This window comes from Capricornis sumatraensis, chromosome 18 (assembly GCF_032405125.1).
Source record: "Capricornis sumatraensis isolate serow.1 chromosome 18, serow.2, whole genome shotgun sequence".
Classification (NCBI taxonomy): Eukaryota; Metazoa; Chordata; class Mammalia; order Artiodactyla; family Bovidae; genus Capricornis; species Capricornis sumatraensis.
In genome coordinates, this window is record NC_091086.1 from 19,342,211 (window position 1) to 19,361,724 (window position 19,514).

The 19,514-nt window shown below is 39.5% G+C and overlaps 1 protein-coding gene across 3 annotated transcripts in view; it reads right to left on the reverse strand.

The window, feature by feature from the left end:
- MAST4 (microtubule associated serine/threonine kinase family member 4) overlaps positions 1-19,514 on the reverse strand; it is a 611,596-nt gene that overhangs the window by 77,231 nt on the left and 514,851 nt on the right. For all 3 annotated transcript variants that reach the window (XM_068990601.1, XM_068990599.1, XM_068990600.1), the window contains exon 6: positions 201-270. In XM_068990601.1, coding sequence (XP_068846702.1) covers positions 201-270 — 70 coding nt within the window. The remainder of the gene's footprint in view (positions 1-200; positions 271-19,514) is intronic.

A 19,514-nucleotide genomic window follows, 5' to 3' on the forward strand; every position in this document is an offset into this window, starting at 1 on the left:
CATCAAAAGCATGTATGAGACGCTACACTAGGGATGGGAGAAAAGGTGAAAATGTTTTTTTCTGCCCTTAGTGGGAGCCCACTATCTAGGGAAGGATCAAGGGAGGCATCTATAACTCTAATGGGTAGTGGAGGAACTGGGGCAGGGGGGAGGGTTTCTCCACATAACATGTTATCACTCTACTCACAAAAAGTTCTTACCTCCGTGCAAATGAAAAATGGGCCGAGGCACTGGGGGAGAAATTTCTTGGACTATCTTGAGGGCTATTTCCTGTAGAGAGAAAGAAGGGAAAAAAAAAATGACATGAAGATTTAATTCTTGTATCATTAGCTACATCCAGAACGCTCTTCTCTTTAGCAGTAAGCTTCTGTACACCTTTGTAAAATGTCCATCGCCTCAAAAACTGCTTTCGTTTTATTTGGAGGAGAGGAAGGGATTGGCTTGAGTTCCAGCACAACTTTCCAAGGGTGTAATTTATGAATAAACAAACCCATGTCACCAACCAACAGACTTCCATATATTGCATAATATAAGTATTTCAGTCCCACAGAATAATGAGTACATACATATGTCTTGGTTCTTGCTCTCCCAGATGTTAGCATTTCCACAGTAGGATAGATAGAGAAGCTAAGCTTCAATCGGGAGGGTGAGACTTTCCATTTTAGGAAGGCAGCCTCGGTAATTTTATTTACCGAAACAGAAGAAAAGTCTGAGGTCTCAATAAATCCTCATTCTTCAAAGCACATATTTTAAAGGCAGAAATGTCAGAACATGGCATAAAATACTGTGGAGAACCCCAGCAGTTCAGACCTCAAATGACCCAGCCTAGAGGCCCAGAAGTATCTTCTTCAATAGTCCCTCTGCTCCTAGGCAGCTGAGGGGATGACTGGCCAGGCTGCCTGTAAAGCCACAGCCACCCAGCGGCTGGCAGAAGGTGTCTTCCCCAGGTTCTTACGTGGTGGGTGGAACATGGATGCTTATATAGGGTGACAGCTCGTCTGGAGGCTTGCTACTTTCCCCACGAGAACATGCAACCTGTTGCTGATCACTGGGCAAGCTTGGCAGGCAGCAGGTGAGGGGAGGCCCAAGGCGGCCAGACCACCCTGCTTCCCCCTGCATGGTTAATTAGGCTGGCAGAATGGCCTGAGGACCGGATGGGACTGTAGCCGGTTTAAACAAGGAGGCTAGGAAAGGCTGCAAACAGAGGCTGCATGTTCTTGAAACACAGAAAATAAATCAAGAAGACGTGTTTAATCCTTAACAGCAAGCCAGTGTTGCCACATTGCTGATTTCACACCGGACGTGACAATTTATAATTAGGTGGAAGGGACACAAAATGGCACCCAGCCATAAAGGTAACCAATCTATTACCCGTGTGCAAAAAGAATAGATTAACACCTTGAAGGGGATAATTTCAGTGTTACCTTGACTTCTGGACTGGCTGCACCTCTACTGAAATTTTTCAGTTAACTTAAAGTTGCAGATTTTGTAGTGATGGTATCAACAGATGCCATTAAGTTTATGACAGACAGCACAATTAAAGTCACTTAACTGGGAAGTGCTGAAAAGCCCCTTTCTTTATGGATAGAGAATCAAGAAGCATTTTCCCCCTGCTGCAATGAAATTTATCATGCCTTTGCATCTGTTGTTTCTCAGGCCTCTAGAGAAATGGATTCTGCTTTTGCCATCCGGTAATCCAGGACCCTTTCTGTCCTTTATCTACACAGCTAAATTACATTCTTTGAACTTCTCCCAACAGCCTTCATTCCCCCAGCCCCTCCTCTAGTTAGTTTGCGCATTGCTCTTCATATTCCTTAAAAGGTCTTGATTTCAAGATGGCTAGAAATTTTGTTTCTAAAGGGAAACAGGTCAAATGCCAGAAATCTCTGGGTTGATTTTGTTTTTATTTGGGGAAAAAAAAAAAATTTGGTTTGCTCACACCCCACACAGAGCAAACCATCAGTAAATTATGAGAAACAAAACAACTGATTGAAGCCAAGGCATTTTGAGAACAATCCCTACTACTCTAATCACTGAGAATAAATAATAAGGCCAATGAAACTTGGCACCAAATTCTTAGCCCTGTGTTCTTTGTGAAGAGAACATTATATCTGGAGATTATATGAGATCAACCAGAACAAGTAGAGGGAGCTTATTAAATATTTTGAAGAATCTGAAGGAGGCAGAAACAGGAATTATCTTAAGAACCTTTTCACTTTTACAGATTTTAACGAGCGGCCCTCCAGGAAACCATGTAACGTCTTATAATACGTGGTGGCCTGTCATACTGAGGATGAATGGGCAGAGACAGAGATAGAGACGTAGGTTAATTTAACTCCACTCTTTAAAAAAACGAGACAAAAAGAAAAAATCAGGGCTACCCTTAACCATTTCTTATCTTGGGTTTTGCCTTCTCATTCTATGTGGCCTTTCCAGGCCCATACACTGAAAATATTCCTCAGCTCTAAGTTATATAGCCATTTGTATTCTCCTACTAATCACAGATCTTTCTTCTTGTTTCTGGGCACACTGAAGAGCTAGTTGAGATAGAAACACACACATCCCACATTATCACAAAAGCCCTTATGTACAGTGGGCTACTGGAGAAAACAAGGGCAGTATAAACTAGAATACTTGGTAATTCCTTGAGGACAAGAGACTGCAGCTTAATTTGAGGGCAGTTCAGCAAGCTCAGGATAAGAGAAGGAACGGAAGGACTTCAGGAAGGGGACAGAATCAATCCAAATACAGTTAGGCGATGCAGTAGAGAGACAGATTCTCTACTATCAGGGAATTCAGACTGGTCAAGTCAATGAGTACATGTTTTGGTACTACCTAGTGGGAGGCTGGGAGAAGGCAATGGCACCCCACTCCAGTACTCTTGCCTGGAGAATCCCATGGATGGAGGAGCCTGGTGGGCTGCCGTCTATGGGGTTGCACAGAGTCGGACACGACTGAAGTGACTTAGCAGCAGCAGCAGCAGCAGTGGAAGGCTTAAGAGAAATCTGAACGCAAGAGAGGCGCTCGATATTTTAACCTGGTGTGAGTATGTTGAGTGGACAGAGGAGTTGCCAAGGAGAAGGAGATGGATTAGGGTGTGGAAAGCCAACAGAAAGCATGTTCTGGTGACCAAACCAAGTGTAACTGGTGATGGATCAGAAATAAGTGATGAAAACGATTACAGACGAACTGATACTTCCAAGGTTAGCAGACGGGGAGGATGCCTGCTCCACTAACTGGGAACTTTTAGAGAGAACTGGGGCAGTATTAATAGTAGAGGAAAAGGACAGATGAGTATTCTAGAGCTTTTTGTGTCGTTTGTTACAGAAAATTCCTCAATTTTCCTTAGGGAGAAATGACAAGATGAGTAGATTAGATAGGCACACCTCAATCTTTGAGGCCTTTGGTCTTCTTTGAAACAAACATTGATTTGTGTGTTGTGTTTGAGGACGTAGGGATACTGTTCTGTGATACACAACAACACTGATTTAGAACAGATTGAAATATAAAGCACACTTTATACATTCTTCACTTGGAGATGAGGACCAGACTGCTCTGGACACTTGTAGCACTTTTCCAGGACAAGAAAACAAGATGGAGTGGAACCGGAGTCCTATACTTGACCTTCACTGCGCACAGCACTGCTCTCTGAATTCATCCACCCATCTGCAAAGCAATACCTGCGAGACTCTCAAATGAAAACCAGTGCCAGTTAATTCTCTGCCCATATGTGCAACACTTGCTTATAACTCAAATCCTGCTGTTCGAAGGGATTTGCTGGCTCTTGGATGTTTGAGTGCCAGGACACTTTACAGACCACTGCTTCTGACCTGGTAAAGGAAACCTTAGTGGTGGGTGGGCAGGCGCTGGATAGGTAATTAACTCCATGATTCCCAGGGGGAACTGGCATGGCGAACACACAGGCAGTACATCAAAACAGTACTTACCTAACGGAGCTACACGGGGTGCCTCATTTTGGAGGCAGTTATTGTTAAGAAAGTGATTTCCAGATTAATTAAATTGTTTGATTGCTTTGTAATTAGGTTGGAGAAGTCCTCTGTCTTCACCGCAGAGAAACAAGCTGCAAATCTTTTTAAAAGGCATATGCTATACCCACTATAGATTATTAATGTGTTTTTAATAGCTGCCTGTTTACAAAATGATAGTTTCTGGTTGCCTTGATTTTCTATCAGGACTGAGGGAATCCAAGAATTAATGATAACTGCCATTTGAAACTCCTGGTGGATCAAAGAGTAAGCCCCCACTTTAATCCTTCTTGTCATTACTTGATGATCGGCTTAAATGAGTTGTGACTTTTTTATACCCTAACAAATAGCACTGTGTTTCTCATCGCTCTGCAGGAGATTCTCAGCAATAAATTGACAGTGCTGAAAAACCTGAAGTCCAAACTTCACAGGCCCAAACCTAGGACTCCCTTGCAAAATGTAATGGCAGCAGATGAAGGGACAATTGAACAGTTAGTTATGCAGGGACCGCAGGCTGAGTGGACTTTGAAAAATAACAGTTCAAATTCACCTGAGAACTTGATGTCTATGCTATCAGATCCAGCTGATGCAATAGGAGAGTTAAAAATCCTCCTCTCACTTAGCCATTTCAGAAACTGGCTACTCTCCAGATATAATTGTGGGATATTAATTAAACCTGGGCAGCTGTTTAGACTCTAAGTGGACAGAGAAAAACCTTGATTGGCCTTCAGTAGCGCTCTCTTAGGGAAAGCTGTTAAGCGTTCACAGCAGGCCAATATAACATAGTATATAGCGTGTGCATGCTCAGTCCTGTCCGACTCTTTGCGACCCCAAGGACTGTAGCCTGCCAGGGTCCTTTGTCCATGGAATTTTCCAGGTAAGAATACTGGAGTGGGTTGCCTTTTCCTTCTCCAGAGGATCTTCCCAACCCAGGGATAGAACTCACATCTTTTTGCATCTCCTGCTTTGACAGGCAGATTCTTTACCACCTAAACCATCAGGCATGCCCATACAGCAGGCCAAGAAATAGACTTTTATGCCTGGTTTTCAAGTAGAAAAAGAATTATGGATAATAAATCAAGGCTTTCTTAAAACCTGGCTTCTCTGAACCTCTTTTTTTCATCCTTGTCACATTGACTCTCACCCAGTACCACTTCTCACTGTCATCTGATTAATTTGACAAATACTTATCAATCCTTTCCTAATAGAGAAGAGTGGTATGATTTGACTTACATTTTAGAAAGAGCCCTCGTGCTGTTCCATGTCCAGTGGGCTCTAAGCAGGCAATGAACAGAAGCAGGGAGATCAGAAAGGAGGCTATAGCATAGACAAGGTAAGTGGTGATGGTGGTTTGGAGAGAACAGAAGTAGAGCTCAGGTATGTTCTGATGGTAGACCCGAGAGGATTTACTAGGAAACTAGACCAAGTGGAATAATGGGGGAAAGGGAGGAAGCAAGGATGACTCCTAGGGAATTCCCTGGTGGTCCAGAGCTTTCACCACCAGTGCCTGGATTTGGTCAGGGGACCTTTAAGATCCCGAAGCCACAAAGTGGGGGAAAAAAAAAAAAATATATATATATATATATATATATATGTTTGTATATAGGATGCCTCCTAAATCTTAGGATTAAGCAAGATAGGTTGATGGTGACTTGAACTGTGATGGAGAAGACTGAAAGAGGACAGGGTTGGGAATGTGAGGAGAAATTAACAATAACCAAGACACAGAAGCAACCCAAGTGCCTATCAACAGATGACTGGCTTAAGGAATGTGGTGCATATACACAATGGAATATTACCTGGCTATAAAGAAGAACAGAATACTGCCATCTGTGACAACATGGATGGATCTGGAGGGCATTATGTATAGTGAAATATGTCAGACAGAGAAAGACAAGCACCATATGAAGTCACTTATAATACATGGAATCTAAAAAGTAATACTAATGAATTTACATCAGAAATGAAACAGACTCACAGATTTAGAAAACAAACTTAGGGGTAGCAAAGGGGAGAGGAAGGGAAGGAGGGACTAATTTGGGGTATGGGATTAATAGGTACAAACTAGGTACTATCTGTAAAATAGATAAGCAATAAAGGATTTACTGTATAACACAAAGACGTATACCTAGTACCTCGTGATAACCTAAAATGGAAATAATCTGTAAAAACAAGCAACCAAACAAACAAAAAACAAGTCACTACGCTGTATACCTGAAACAAACACAATCTTATAAATCCATTATACTTAGTTTAAAAAGTGCAAAATAAAACCCTTGAAAATTTGAGTGGGATTTATGCTCTTTTATTTATGGAGGCACCACTTCAAATAATTTTAAATATATTAAAATGTACTTTCCAGGGGGCGCCCATGGTAAAGAATCCACTTGCAATGCAGGAGATGCAAGAGATCCAGGTTCATCTCTGGGGTCGGGAAGGTCTCCTGGAGAAGGAAATTGCACACCACGCCAGTATTCTTGCCTGAAATATTCCATGGGTAGAGGAGCCTGGGGGGCTACAGGCCATGGGGCCACCGAGGCGGACACAACTGAGCAACTGAATGCACACACACAAAATGTACTTATGTCCCATACTGTATGCAACTAACAATGCTACACTTCCATACTATATACAATTAACAATGTTACATTTCTTGTACGTAGCATTTATACTACTCAATTAAACATAAAAATTCTATTGCAGTTTTTTTATTGTACCTGAGAGCAAATAACATTCTTCCAGCTCACATTATTTAGTGCCTAACAGATTTGATAGCTTTGGTCTGTTTAATATGGCCAAACTAGTCAACAGTGCTGGTTAAAGGTTTGCAGAGAAAGATAATTTTATAGGCTAACCACTGAAGTCTGAATATTGATAATTTCAACCATTCTATGTCCTGTCACCATAGGTAAAATGGAATGGAATAATGATGTGTCCTATATTTCATTTCTCGCTACTTCTCACTAACTTATTCTAAATGCTGGTGAAGGATAAACTCTGGTTATACATACGTATAGATACACAAAAAGCATATTTTGAATTTTCAGTGCCTAATGTAGTCTGTTACACAGAAAATGAGAATTGTACTGAATTTTTTCTAATTCAACAATTATGTATGAAGTTCTTATTATATACAGAGCTTTGCGCTACCTGCTGAACAGATTAAACAGGTAAACAAGACCCAAAGTACTAGAAATCTCCTGATAGAAGATGTGTACATTACCAACTTTAGACACATCTTGTGAAATCAATTCTGGATCTCCAATGTATCAAAATTACTCACTAAAAACCAGCTTTCAATGATGACACCACATGGAGGATGTAGCGTGTAGCAACAGACACTTAACAAATGGACATGCCCTGCTTTTTAAGGAAGGACTGATGAGTTTATAGGGTGAAAAACATGTAGGGAGTGAAAGAGAGATCCAATAACAGGTCACTTTCTATGTCATAAGACTCTCACAGATGCCTGTTGTCTCCATTTCATGAAGCCATTCCTCTGAAATTTGTGTAGCGTATTTGAAATGCTGTGGCATTGACACAAATCCCTTGGAGATGTGTTATAATGGGTTTTCAAGAATGTTTTAGCTTTTCATTGACCCTTCCTTATTACTCTGAATTGATGTCACATCTCAAGGTGATCTCGAGTAAAGACTAGTGATGTCAAGAGTGATGAAGAAAGTTGATTTATAGTTGTGTGTTTTCCTCCCATCTACAGTAATTCATCTTCCCAGCAATAGAGAAGAGATTACTTTTAGCCTTTGTATAAAGTTACTGAGGAGTGTCTGTAAGGTCAAGAAACGGGAGATAAGAACATAGCTACCATAACAGATACTCCTAAGTTTCATGCAGCTTTATGAAATGTGATGCAGTGTATCAATTTTAGATAATTAATTAGTCTCTGAATGTAGATAAAAGACCAAGTCAAAGAACGTAACCTAAGGTGTGCATATTTTTTTCTATCTTACATGAAGGGATTTCAATTCTTTAACATAATTAGATACAAAGAATTTGCATTTTTACCTAGAAAAAGGGTGAATGATATCAAGAAATTGGTTCCTCTCAGATTGTTTCCTTCAATTGCTGAATAATTTCTAGTCAAAGAGGAAATATTTAAATGAAATGCTGCATGTCCTGAAATGCTGCATGTCCTTATAACTTGCTAAATGGAATCTAGATGTATTCTCTATTATAAATCTCCTCCTTTCAGCTCCCCTTAAAAATATAAATACTAAATTTAAGGTGGTTTAATTTAACAAATGGAAAATGTTCTTTTGGCTTCTGACTAAAAGGCATTCCATCTGAAGGAAACAAAATATGTGTTATGTATTTTTTAAATAGTTACTTAATTATGTTCAGTTTCTAACTCCAGAAATATCTCAAGATTTAAAAGAATCTAATACATTCAATTCTACTGTTTCATAATAAAATAATATGTAATGTACCAAGTATCTAATAAATCAAAATTCTGGCTTTCGATTCCATAAACCACACTACACAAGATCTTGGAAATACCCTGGCCCTGAGACTCTCCTCTAGGACCTTTTCTTCCCCCCCTCACTTTCAGCTTGGATCAATAAACAGTTCTCAAGCTCAGATGCACAGAATTACTTGGGAGGCTTTAAAAATGCTGATACCCAGGCCCTAGTCTACCCTTTTTAAATGAAGTGACTCTAGTAAGCCGCAAGAGCTGAGAACTTTAGAATTTCCGTGTACTCTGGTAAATCAAGCTCAAGACTTCACTACCTATTTAGGGCCCTCAAGTCTTGAAGATTTTATACTGCCCACCTTCTATAACTTCCTTGCCTCTTATTTCAGCTATACTAATTCGCTTCACTCTGACCTCCAAGTAGTCTCAAAACAGGACTAAGGCTGGAAATTTCTTCCCCATCAGCCTAAACAAACAGCATCCCACCATGTCAACACTCTAGAAGCACCACCTGTTCACAGGTGTCACAGGTCAATCAAGTAAGTTATTACGCTTCTACTGGCGTCCAATTGTAACTCTCTCTAAACTCAAAAATTATTTTCACAATTTCTCCTCTCTTCTAAAAGAGAACACCCCCCACCCCAAGCTAAGCTGTATACCACTCCTCTGTTCCTGGGTTAAGGTTAAAAGCCTCTGTATAAGGAAATCGTAGGGAAGAATACACTCATTAACCACAACTGTGTTTATGCTTTTACTATCAACTCTAATCATGTGACTGCTTAAAGCTGAAATGCCAGCTATCTTTATAATTCGTATCTAACAGTACATGAAGAAGATATTAGCCTTAGAACTATACATCTCATTCTTCCATTTTTAAAACAAGCAGAATGCCTAATATTTGGCCTAGGTAAAGGCTATGGTTTTTCCAGTGGTCATGTATGGATGTGAGAGTTGGACTGTGAAGAAAGCTGAGTGCCAAAGAATTGATGCTTTTGAACTGTGGTGTTGGAGAAGACTCTTGAGAGTCCCTTGGACTGCAAGGAGACCCAACCAGTCCATTCTAAAGGAGATCAGTCCTGGATGTTCATTGGAAAGAATGATGCTAAAGCTGAAACTCCAGTTCTTTGACCACCTCATGCAAAGAGTTGACTCATTGGAAAAGACTCTGATGCTGGGAGGGACTGGGGGCAGGAGGAGAAGGGGATGACAGAGGATGATATGGCTGGATGGCATCACTGACTCGATGGACATGAGTTTGAGTGAACCCCGGGAGTTGGTGATGGACAGGGAGGCCTGGCATGCTGTGATTCATGGGGGCACAGAGTTGGACACAACTGAGCGACTGAACTGAACTGAGCATTAGAACATGTAAAATTATTAGAAAGGTTAAAACCAAGGCATGGGGCAGGGGGCGACTCAATTGAACCAGTGATTATCAGAAGCAAAATTAAAATCATTCTAATTATTCTAATCATTCCTTCTTGCAGAAAACATGATTCTTCCTTATCCATAATAGGGATGTGTCCATTCAGGGCCTTACTCTATTTATGATCTATACATGTGCCCATATTTTTAGCATACAATCCCAAGTAACTGATGGATGGGGTGAGGGGCACTTGTTTGCAACTCTGAGATTCTGAATGCACAGATATCAATCTTCAGTGAACCACTACCTTAAGGACCCCCATAGCTATTAATTCTAATGTGTTGAACCTTTCAGGCATACTGGGGTGTGTTGAGGCAGGGGGAAAAGTTGTTATTATTCTTTTAAAAAGCACAACAGAGTCTTTAAGGTCCTCTGAATGAAAAATTAGGCCAAAATTATGCCAAAATTTACTTTGGCATAATGAATCATTTAATAAATACTTGTCTTACTAAATGTAAGAGCTGATACAATAAAACTGCTAGAAAGAAACAGAAAAAAATCCTTAACATTGGTTTTGGTAACAATTTTTTTTTTAATTTTATTGGAGTATAGTTGATTTACAATGATGTGTTAGTTTCAGGCATAAGTGAGTTAGTTACCCATATATATAAATCCACTCTTAAAAATTCTTTTCCCATATGGGCCATTACAGAGTACTGAGTAGAGTTCCCTGTGGTATGCAGTAGGTCTTTATTAGTTATCTGTTTTATAAATAATAGTATGGATGTGTCAATCCTAACCTTCCAATTTATCCTCCTCCCTATTTTCATCCTGATAACCATAAGTTTAACCATAAGGGGTTTCCTCGTGGCTCAGATGGCAAAGCGTCTGCCTACAATGCAGAAGACCCAGGTTCAATTCCTGGGTCAGAAGATCCTCTGGAGAAGGAAAGGGCAACCCACTCCAGTATTCTTGCCTAGAAAATCCCATGGATGGAGGAGAGAGGTAGGCTACAGTCCATGGGGTAGCAAAGAGTCGGACACGACTGAGCAACTTCACTCTCACTTTCAACCATAAGTGTGTTTTCTATATCTGTAACTATTTTTCTTGTGTAGATAAGTTCATTTGTACCCCTTTTAAAGATTCTGCATATAAGTGATAACATGATATTTGTTTTTCTCTGACTTATTTCACTCAGTTATGACAATCTCTGCTGCTGCTGCTAAGTCACTTCAGTTGTGTCTGACTCTGTGCAATCCCAGAGATGGCAGCCCACCAGGCTCCCCTGTCCCTGGGATTCTCCAGGCAAGAACACTGGAGTGGGTTGCCATTTCCTTCTCCAATGCATGAGAGTGAAAAGTGAAAGTGAAATGACTTAGTTGTGTCCGACTCTTCTCGACCCCATGGACTGCACCCTACACTGCAGCCTACCAGGCTCCTCTATCTGTGGGATTTTCCAGACAAGAGTACTGGAGTGGGGTGCCATTGTGTTCTCCACATTGCTGCAAATAACATTATTTCATTCTTTTTATGGCTGAGTAGCGTTCCATTGTATACACAAACCACATCTTCTTTATCCATTTCTCTACTGATGGACATCTACGTTGCTTCTATGTCCTGGCTATAGCAAGAAAACAGTGCTGCAATGAACACTGGGGTGCATGTATCTTTTCTAATTATGATTTTCTCCAGATATACGTCCAGGATTGGGATTGCTGGATCATGTGATAGCTCTATTTTTCATTTGTTAAGGAACCTCCATACTGTTCTCTATAATAACTGTACCAATTTATAGTCCCTCTAACAGTGGAGGACCATTCCCTTTTCTCCACACCCTCTCCAGTATCTATTATTTATAGATGTTTTTACATTCTGACTGGTGGGAGGTGATACCTAATTACAGTTCTGATTTGCATTCCTCTAATAATTAGCGATGTTGAACATCTTTTCCTGTGCATTTTATTGGCAATAATTTTTTGGCTATGACACCAAAAGAGCAAGAAACAGAAGCAAAAATAAACAAATGAGGTTATATCAAACTAAAAAGCTTCACAACAAAAGAAACAATCAGCAAAAGGAAAAGACAATTTACTGAATGAGCTAAAATGTGTGCAAATTATGTCTCTGATAAGGGGTTAATATTAAAAAATAATACAATAGCAAAATACCAATCTGATTAAAAAAGGGGAAATAACTTGAATAGATATCTTCCCAAAGACGATAAACAAATGGCCAACAGGCACATGAAAAGGTGCTCACTATCACTAAGCATCAGGGAAACGCAAACCAAGACCACAGTGAGATTTCATATCACGACTGTCAGAAAGGTTATTATCCAAAGGACAAGAGATAACAAGTGTTGGTGATGATGTGGAGAAAAGAGAATCTTGATTCATCGTTGGTGAGAATGTAAACTGGTGCAGCCACTGTGGAAAACACCTTGGAGACTCAACAAAAAATTAACAGCAGAAATGTCATATGTTCCAGCAATTCCACTTCTGGGTGTTAACCTGAAGAGAATGATATCACCATCTCAAAAAGACATCTGTACTTCCATGTGCAGTGCAGCATCATTTACGATAACCAAGACACAGCTGGTGATGGGCAGGGAAGGAAGCCTGGTGTGCTGCAGTCCAAGGGGACGCAAAGAGCTGGACGCGACTGAGTTGAACTGAAGACACATTAACAACCTAAGTATCCCCTGATGAATGAATGAACACACACGCAATGGGCTGTTATCTGGTCATAAAAAAAAGACATTCTGCCTACTGTGACAACATGGGCTGGACCTTGATGACATGACAGTAAGCAAAATAAGACAGAGAAAGACAAATATTGTATATTCTTTCTTATAGGTGAAGTCTAAAAAAACTCAGAGAGTAGAAATTTGGTTTCCAGTTGCTAGGGGTGGAGGAAATGGGGAGATGTTTAAAAGATACAAATTTCTAGTTATAAGATAAATAAGTTTGGGGATTTAACGTACAGTATGGTGACTATAATTAACAATATGTATTATATATTTAACAGTTGTTAAGAGAGTAAAGCTTTAAGGTTATCACCATACAAAAATTGCAATTATGTAAGGGGATATGGGAGTTAACTAATCTAATTGTGGTAATAATTTCACAATACATACACATATCAAATCATCATGTCATATACCTTAAACCTGCCTATGTTATATGTCATTAATATCTCAATAAAGCTTGAGAGAGAAAAAGAGTCAATATCTGCTGAATACCTTTCTAGACCTAGTAAGTAACTGATACTGGGATTCTCCTTCAAGTGATGTTGGCAGAGATGCCGGATGAAATGGAATACTGGTATTCTGGAGACTGTCTAAGCTAGAGTTCTGTATCCTGAGAATACTGAAAGGGTCAAAAATGGACCATGACTTTGGGTGTCAGGTCAGCGTGAATGTAACACAGACCAGCACGTAGCAGTTGGACAGGAAAGTACTGCCGTATTTTCCTCCTTTTTGGCTACGATGTGGTAGACCCCTAGTAGCCTCTGGAGGAAGTTAGATGAATCACACCATCCCGGATAATGCTCTCACCCACCAGGCAGGAAAGAAAGACCCAACAGAACATGACGGGATACTGCACTTGTGGTGGTATGTATCCAGTACACATAAAATGAGGAAGCCACACATTCAGAAGAGAGAAGAATGCATGGCTGCACAGGGGCCACCTTTCATCTGACTCAAAGGAAAATTGCAGGAGAAAGGAAGTGATCCTTTTGAAGCAGAGGAAATGAGCAAAGGGACAGAGTCTCAAAAGTGAATAGCACATTTTTACACGTCTTCATTTTATTATAAAAACAATTATATACATTGTAAAAATGTTCAAAGAGTTAAAGGTGGTATTAAAAAAATAAAGGTGGTATAGAAAACAGTTAAAGGTGGTATGCGAAATTCTTTTCCAGCCTCTGATTCTCATTCGTTGATTCAATCAAACACTTACTATGAACTCATCATGGGCCAGCAAGCTATGGCAAGCTAAGCTGCAGCAAGCTATGGCTCCATGTCGTCTCCCCAGCCCCAGTTCCACTCTTCAGATGCACGGATTCACCCAGAAATACAGATAGATATACAAGTATATACAATGTACATTTTTAAAAATTTCCCAAATAATGCTGTGCTGTATAGGATTTCCCTTGAGCAAGCAACACAGACTTGAAATGTGCAGGTTCACTTACATGTGGATTTTTTTCTATAGTAAATACTCTTTACCACCGCACGAGTTCAGCAGTTGGTTGACTATGGATATGGATCACAAATACAGAGAACCTGCCAATCAGAAGAACCTCAGATATAGAGGGCCAATTCTAAGTTATACTCGGATGTTCAGCTGCACAGAGGGTGGGCACTTCTGTTGTGTTGTTCAAGGGTCAACTGTTTATATATATATATGTTCTAAGCTCAGCTGGTAAAGAATCCGCTTGCAATGCAGGAGATCCCCGTTCGATTCCTGGGTCAGGAAGATCTCCTGGAGAAGGGTTAGGCTATTCACTCCAGTATTCTTGGGCTTCCTTGCTGGCTCAAATGGTAAAGAATACAGGAAACCTAGGTTTGAACCCTGGGTTGGGAAGATCCCCTGGAGGAGGGTGTGGCAACCCGCTCCAGTATTCTTGCCTGGAGAATCCCATGGACAGAGGAGCCTGGGGGGCTACGGTCCCTGGGGTGGCAAAGAGTCAGACACGACTAAGCACAGCAGAGCACAGCATGTTCTATAACTGATGTTTTTTTGTTAATAATCTAGCTACAGTTTTCTATATCAGTTCATCTAAATCTGTCATCTCTAGTATCAAATAAAATTCCAGTATGTCATATACCATAATTTACTCAGTCTTAAATGGCACCCCACTCCAGTACTCTTGCCTGGAGAATCCCATGGAGGGAGAAGCCTGGTGGACTACAGTCCATGGGGTCGCAAAGAGTCAGACATGACTGAGCGACTTCACTCCTGCACTCACTATTAACAGATATTTAGACTGATTTCAGTGTTTTGATTATTCAATGAATATCTTCTGTATACTCAGGTGATTATACCCAGGAGCTAAACTCCTAAAAGCAGGACTACACTGGCCCCCAAAGCCAGTCCACTTTTTACTTTGGTGCATATAGCTAAACTGCTCTCCAAAGACACTGCCTTAATTTACACTCTCACTAATGGCATTGGGAACCCCATCTCCCCTCAATCTTGTCAACACTGCAGTTTTTACAGATTTTGGTGGTATCATATTGTTTTGATATGAATTTGTTTAGGATGAGTGAAACTGAACATTTTCTAAAATCTTACCTGACCATTTATTCCTTTTTGGCCAGACTACCTTCTTCATACTTGACTACGCTCTTATGTTAGTCTTTTTCTGCAATTAATTTGTAGTTTTTGTTTTTGTATACTGAGGAAAATCTTTGAACACACTAAAGACATTTCTTCCATTTGTGCTTATCTTTTAATATTGCTAATATGAACTATTCTGCAGAGACAATTTTATTTAATCAGATTTAACAATCATTTTCCTTTATGGCTTATAAGGTTTTGTACCTTGTTCAGAAAGGTCTTCCCACCCTCCCAAATTATTTTCTAAGTGCAACCATATTTTCTTCTAGTACTTAATTTTTCTGATACTCTCTGTATTTTACGGGATTTTAGTTTACCCACTAGCAAGCAAACCCATGACTCCTGTAGTGGAAGCATGAAGTCCTAACCGATGAACAACCAGGGAATTCCCTAAGGTTGTTCTTTAATTTTTTTTTTCCTGTATCTACATGGGATTTATTTAAGGAGTAAGCTATAGCAATCCAGGTAACTTCTTTTCCAAATAGTTTATCAACTGGTTCAAAACCATTGACTTTAATAATCTACATTTTTCCCAATGATTTAAGTAAGGTATATTTAAGGTATGCTAAGTAACATGATGCCGTCGAGGGGGTGGTTGTAGGAAGTGAGGACAGGGCAGTAAATGATGCGGAGCTTAGAGAATGCATCAGGATCAAACTAGAGAAATCTGAAGGCCAGCTGGAAAAGTCTTTTAGTGCAATATTTCAGGTGATTCTTGACCTGGACAGGACGATGGGTGTCTCTGCTTTTATTAAGTACTCCAGGTGGTACTTAGGCACGCTAGAGTTTCAGCATGGCTTTAGAACACTTTTTCTTAATATTGGTTTTACATTCAAATCGCCTAGGGAGCTTAAAAAAAAATCCAATGACCAAGTCATACTTCAGTTCAATTAAATCAGAATGGGGATTGAGGTGAGGGAAGCATCAGTCATTTTTAAAGCTTCCCAGGTGATTCCACTGTGCACTCAAGTTGGAGAAGCACTGCTTTAGATTCAGCAGAAGAAAGTGAATTGTATAGATTAAGTTATTCTCTAACCTTTCAACGTATCTAATTCCCCTGGGGAGCCCTTAAAAAGATACATACTGATGCCAGGTCAGACAGATGAAGTTTCTGATTTAATTGGTCTGGGACCTGGGTATTTCTTTTCTTTTTTTTTTTTTTAAGCTCCACAGGTTATTATAATATGCAGCAAGGCTTTAGGACCAGCAATGCAGTCATTCTCAAACTGCAGAGTGCATCAGAATTACCTTGAGGATTTATTGGACCACAGATTACTGGGCACTATCCCCATGGTTACTCAGTAAGGATGGGTGGGAGCCTGAGAGTTTGTATTTCTAACTAGTCTTCTGGAGCCGCTGAGCCGCTGATCTGCAGATCACCTGTGGCTCATACGGTAAAAAACCCATCTGCAGTGCAGAAGACCTCAGTTCGATCCCTTGATCGGGAAGATCCTCTCGAGGAGGGAATGGCTACCCACTCCAGTATTCTTGCCTGGAGAATCCCCATGGACAGAGAAGTCTGGCAGACAACAGTCCATGAGGTTGCAAAGAGTGAGACATGACTGAGTGGCTAACATTTTATAAAATTTCACACTCGTGTGTGTCATGACAAACCATGGGATGGTGTTCTTTAGTTAAAAGACATAATTAAGTTCATATCTTAAAAAATAACAGCTTCAATTAGAAGAGAGATTTGAGAGGCAATAAGAGCATGCGAAAGATGGAGCCCAGTTCTCACTTCACCACAAAAGCCCTGAGCAACTGGGTGGGGAATGAAGCCAGGTTTAAAACATATTTCAGGGAAAACTCAGCAGGGAGGGTTTAACAAAAGATGATGTTGAAGCTGCTAGCTTGGATGGACCACATGGATGATGTTGCCAATATCTGAGAATAAATAGAACTGGTGACAAGAAACTTGGTATTGAATAACAGTTGGATTTAAGGTGCTGGTGGGACATATTCATAAGCAGAAAGTACTATGAAGTACAAACAGGCATCTGTGCTCAGAGGAAAGGCTGAGATAAAAACTGCAGGAACATTCATCAAACATATGAATCAAAAGACAGTGGGCAAGAAGTGACTGTCACAAGTAGCAGGGTGACAAAGGATTCCACCCAAGGGATCCTAAGAGTTTTTTTAAATGAATGAAAAAACTAAAAGGAGCCAACAGAAAGACAGAAATATAGAAGGAAGTATCATAGGAATCAAGGGAAGAGAAATAGTCAAGAGTTAGAAAGTGCTTCCTAATATCAAAACCTGCAAGGGTGCTCAGTAATATTATTTTAAAAAGATACCATTGCATTCAATCAGTAGGAGGTCATGATTTAAGCAGAGCAGTAGGACAGGAGTGGTGCCATGCCTGGGTACATCCTTGAATCTTGGTCAACATCAGACCTGAACTAGTTTTCCAAGGGTACTGGAGTAGGAATATTTGGCTTTGTTTTACTGCAACATTAAATGAATATAACATCTACATTTGGTTATTAATTTAATCAAGTTATAATTTTTAGAACACTTCAAATGTTGTAATAGCTCAGAATTTCACAGAATGATTTAAAACCTAATATTAAAAATGTGCTATCAGGCAGAAAATCAAATTAGGGGTTGGCTTTCACATTTTCTGATAGGAAGCTATAGCAAACCAAAATGTTTCCTCTATGGGCAAGAATACCTAATTGTTGAACCTTAGCACCGGACAATTTTACTCAGGGTATCTTTAATTAACCACAGCTCTTGTACTAGAAAATATATGAAAAAGTTCTGCTAAATAGTTTTGCAATGTCTTCCAACAACAATTAACTCAGACCAAAGGAAAAAAGAAAGAAAAGACATTTTTATTCAGCAATATATGTCTTAAAAAACCACTCCACTCTTCACCCAGATCAAACACTACCCTCCAGCAGCAGCGAGCTTTTCTAGGCGATGTTAGGGCCAGCAGCAGCGAGCTTTTCTAGGCGATGTTAGGGCCAGCAGCAGCGAGCTTTTCTAGGCGATGTTAGGGCCAGCAGTAGCGAGCTTTTCTAGGCGGTGTCAGGGTACAAAACAGGAGCATACAGCAGCATACGCCCATCACCACCGTGGGGCTGATTAAGGATAAATTAGACTGAGGGGATAACTTCAGTAGTACTTCTGATACTGGAAAATGCTAAACATAAAACTGTTGAACTGCTTTAAACTGGAGGCAGATGGTAAGGGTGGAAGCAATATGCACATAGGATCTTGCTGGTGGAACATTTAAAATCCATAGAAAAGGAACTGCTCATTTTTAAAATAAATGACAAAAATCCAGTTCTAAAGCTAACACACACTCATTGTTGAGGACTTGAAAATACCTAAAATTACAAGAATGAAATTAGTAATTCTAAAAACGTAATGTGGGGTTTTTCTTTGGCCTGTTTTTTGATAGTGTGTACATGTGTAGGCAAACATATTTTTAAATAGGATTATAAACCACATTCAGCTTTTGTAGCCTGCTCTTTGAAATTAGGTTGTGATTAAAATTTTCCTATGCCATTACGTATTTTTTTAATATGATTTTTTAATGACTGCAAACCATTCATTATACAGATGGACTACAAATTAAGCATCACTCTTCTTACTATTTCACGTTTAAGCTGTTTCTATTTTTGTGATATTATAAATAATGCTGCAATCAACATCCTGAAATATGGATTTTTGAGCATTTTTCTGAGGATTTCCTTAAATTACATTTCATGAAGAGCAAATGATAGTTCACGTGATATGAACTATTTTTAGGGTTCTTGACATAAGATATCACTCTGCTTTCTAAAAAGACTGTTAATTCATATCAGTGTATTGAGAATATCCATTTCACTATACCATCACCAGAAAATAATCACTACATAGGCTTTTTAATATTTGCAAATCAGGTAAAAACCGGCATTTCCTTATTTTGATTTACATTCATTTGATTAGTGAGTGACTGAACTTTGCATTTGTTTACTTGTCATTTCCATTTCTTCCTTTGTGAGCTGTCTGTTCATGTATTTTGCCTATTTATTTGGTGGGATATTAGAATTTTTTTCTTAAATTATTTAGAAGAGCTCTTTACTATACTTCTGCCCATTATATTTATTGCAGGTATTTTCTGTTACTAGTTAGCGTCTTCATTTTGGTTATGGTATCCAACTTACAGAATTTAAAATTCAATATATTCATGTTATCTATCTTTTCCTTAGCAATTTCTTCTACATATTTATGCTCAGAAATTATTTCCCCATTCTAAATATATTAAATATTCAACTACATATTAATTTTACTTTTTAGGGTGTAGCTCTTTACAGATAATTTAAGATACATACAGACCATTTTAGCATATAGTATGGAGGAAGCTCACCTCGCATATTTTTATACAGATAGCCAATTTC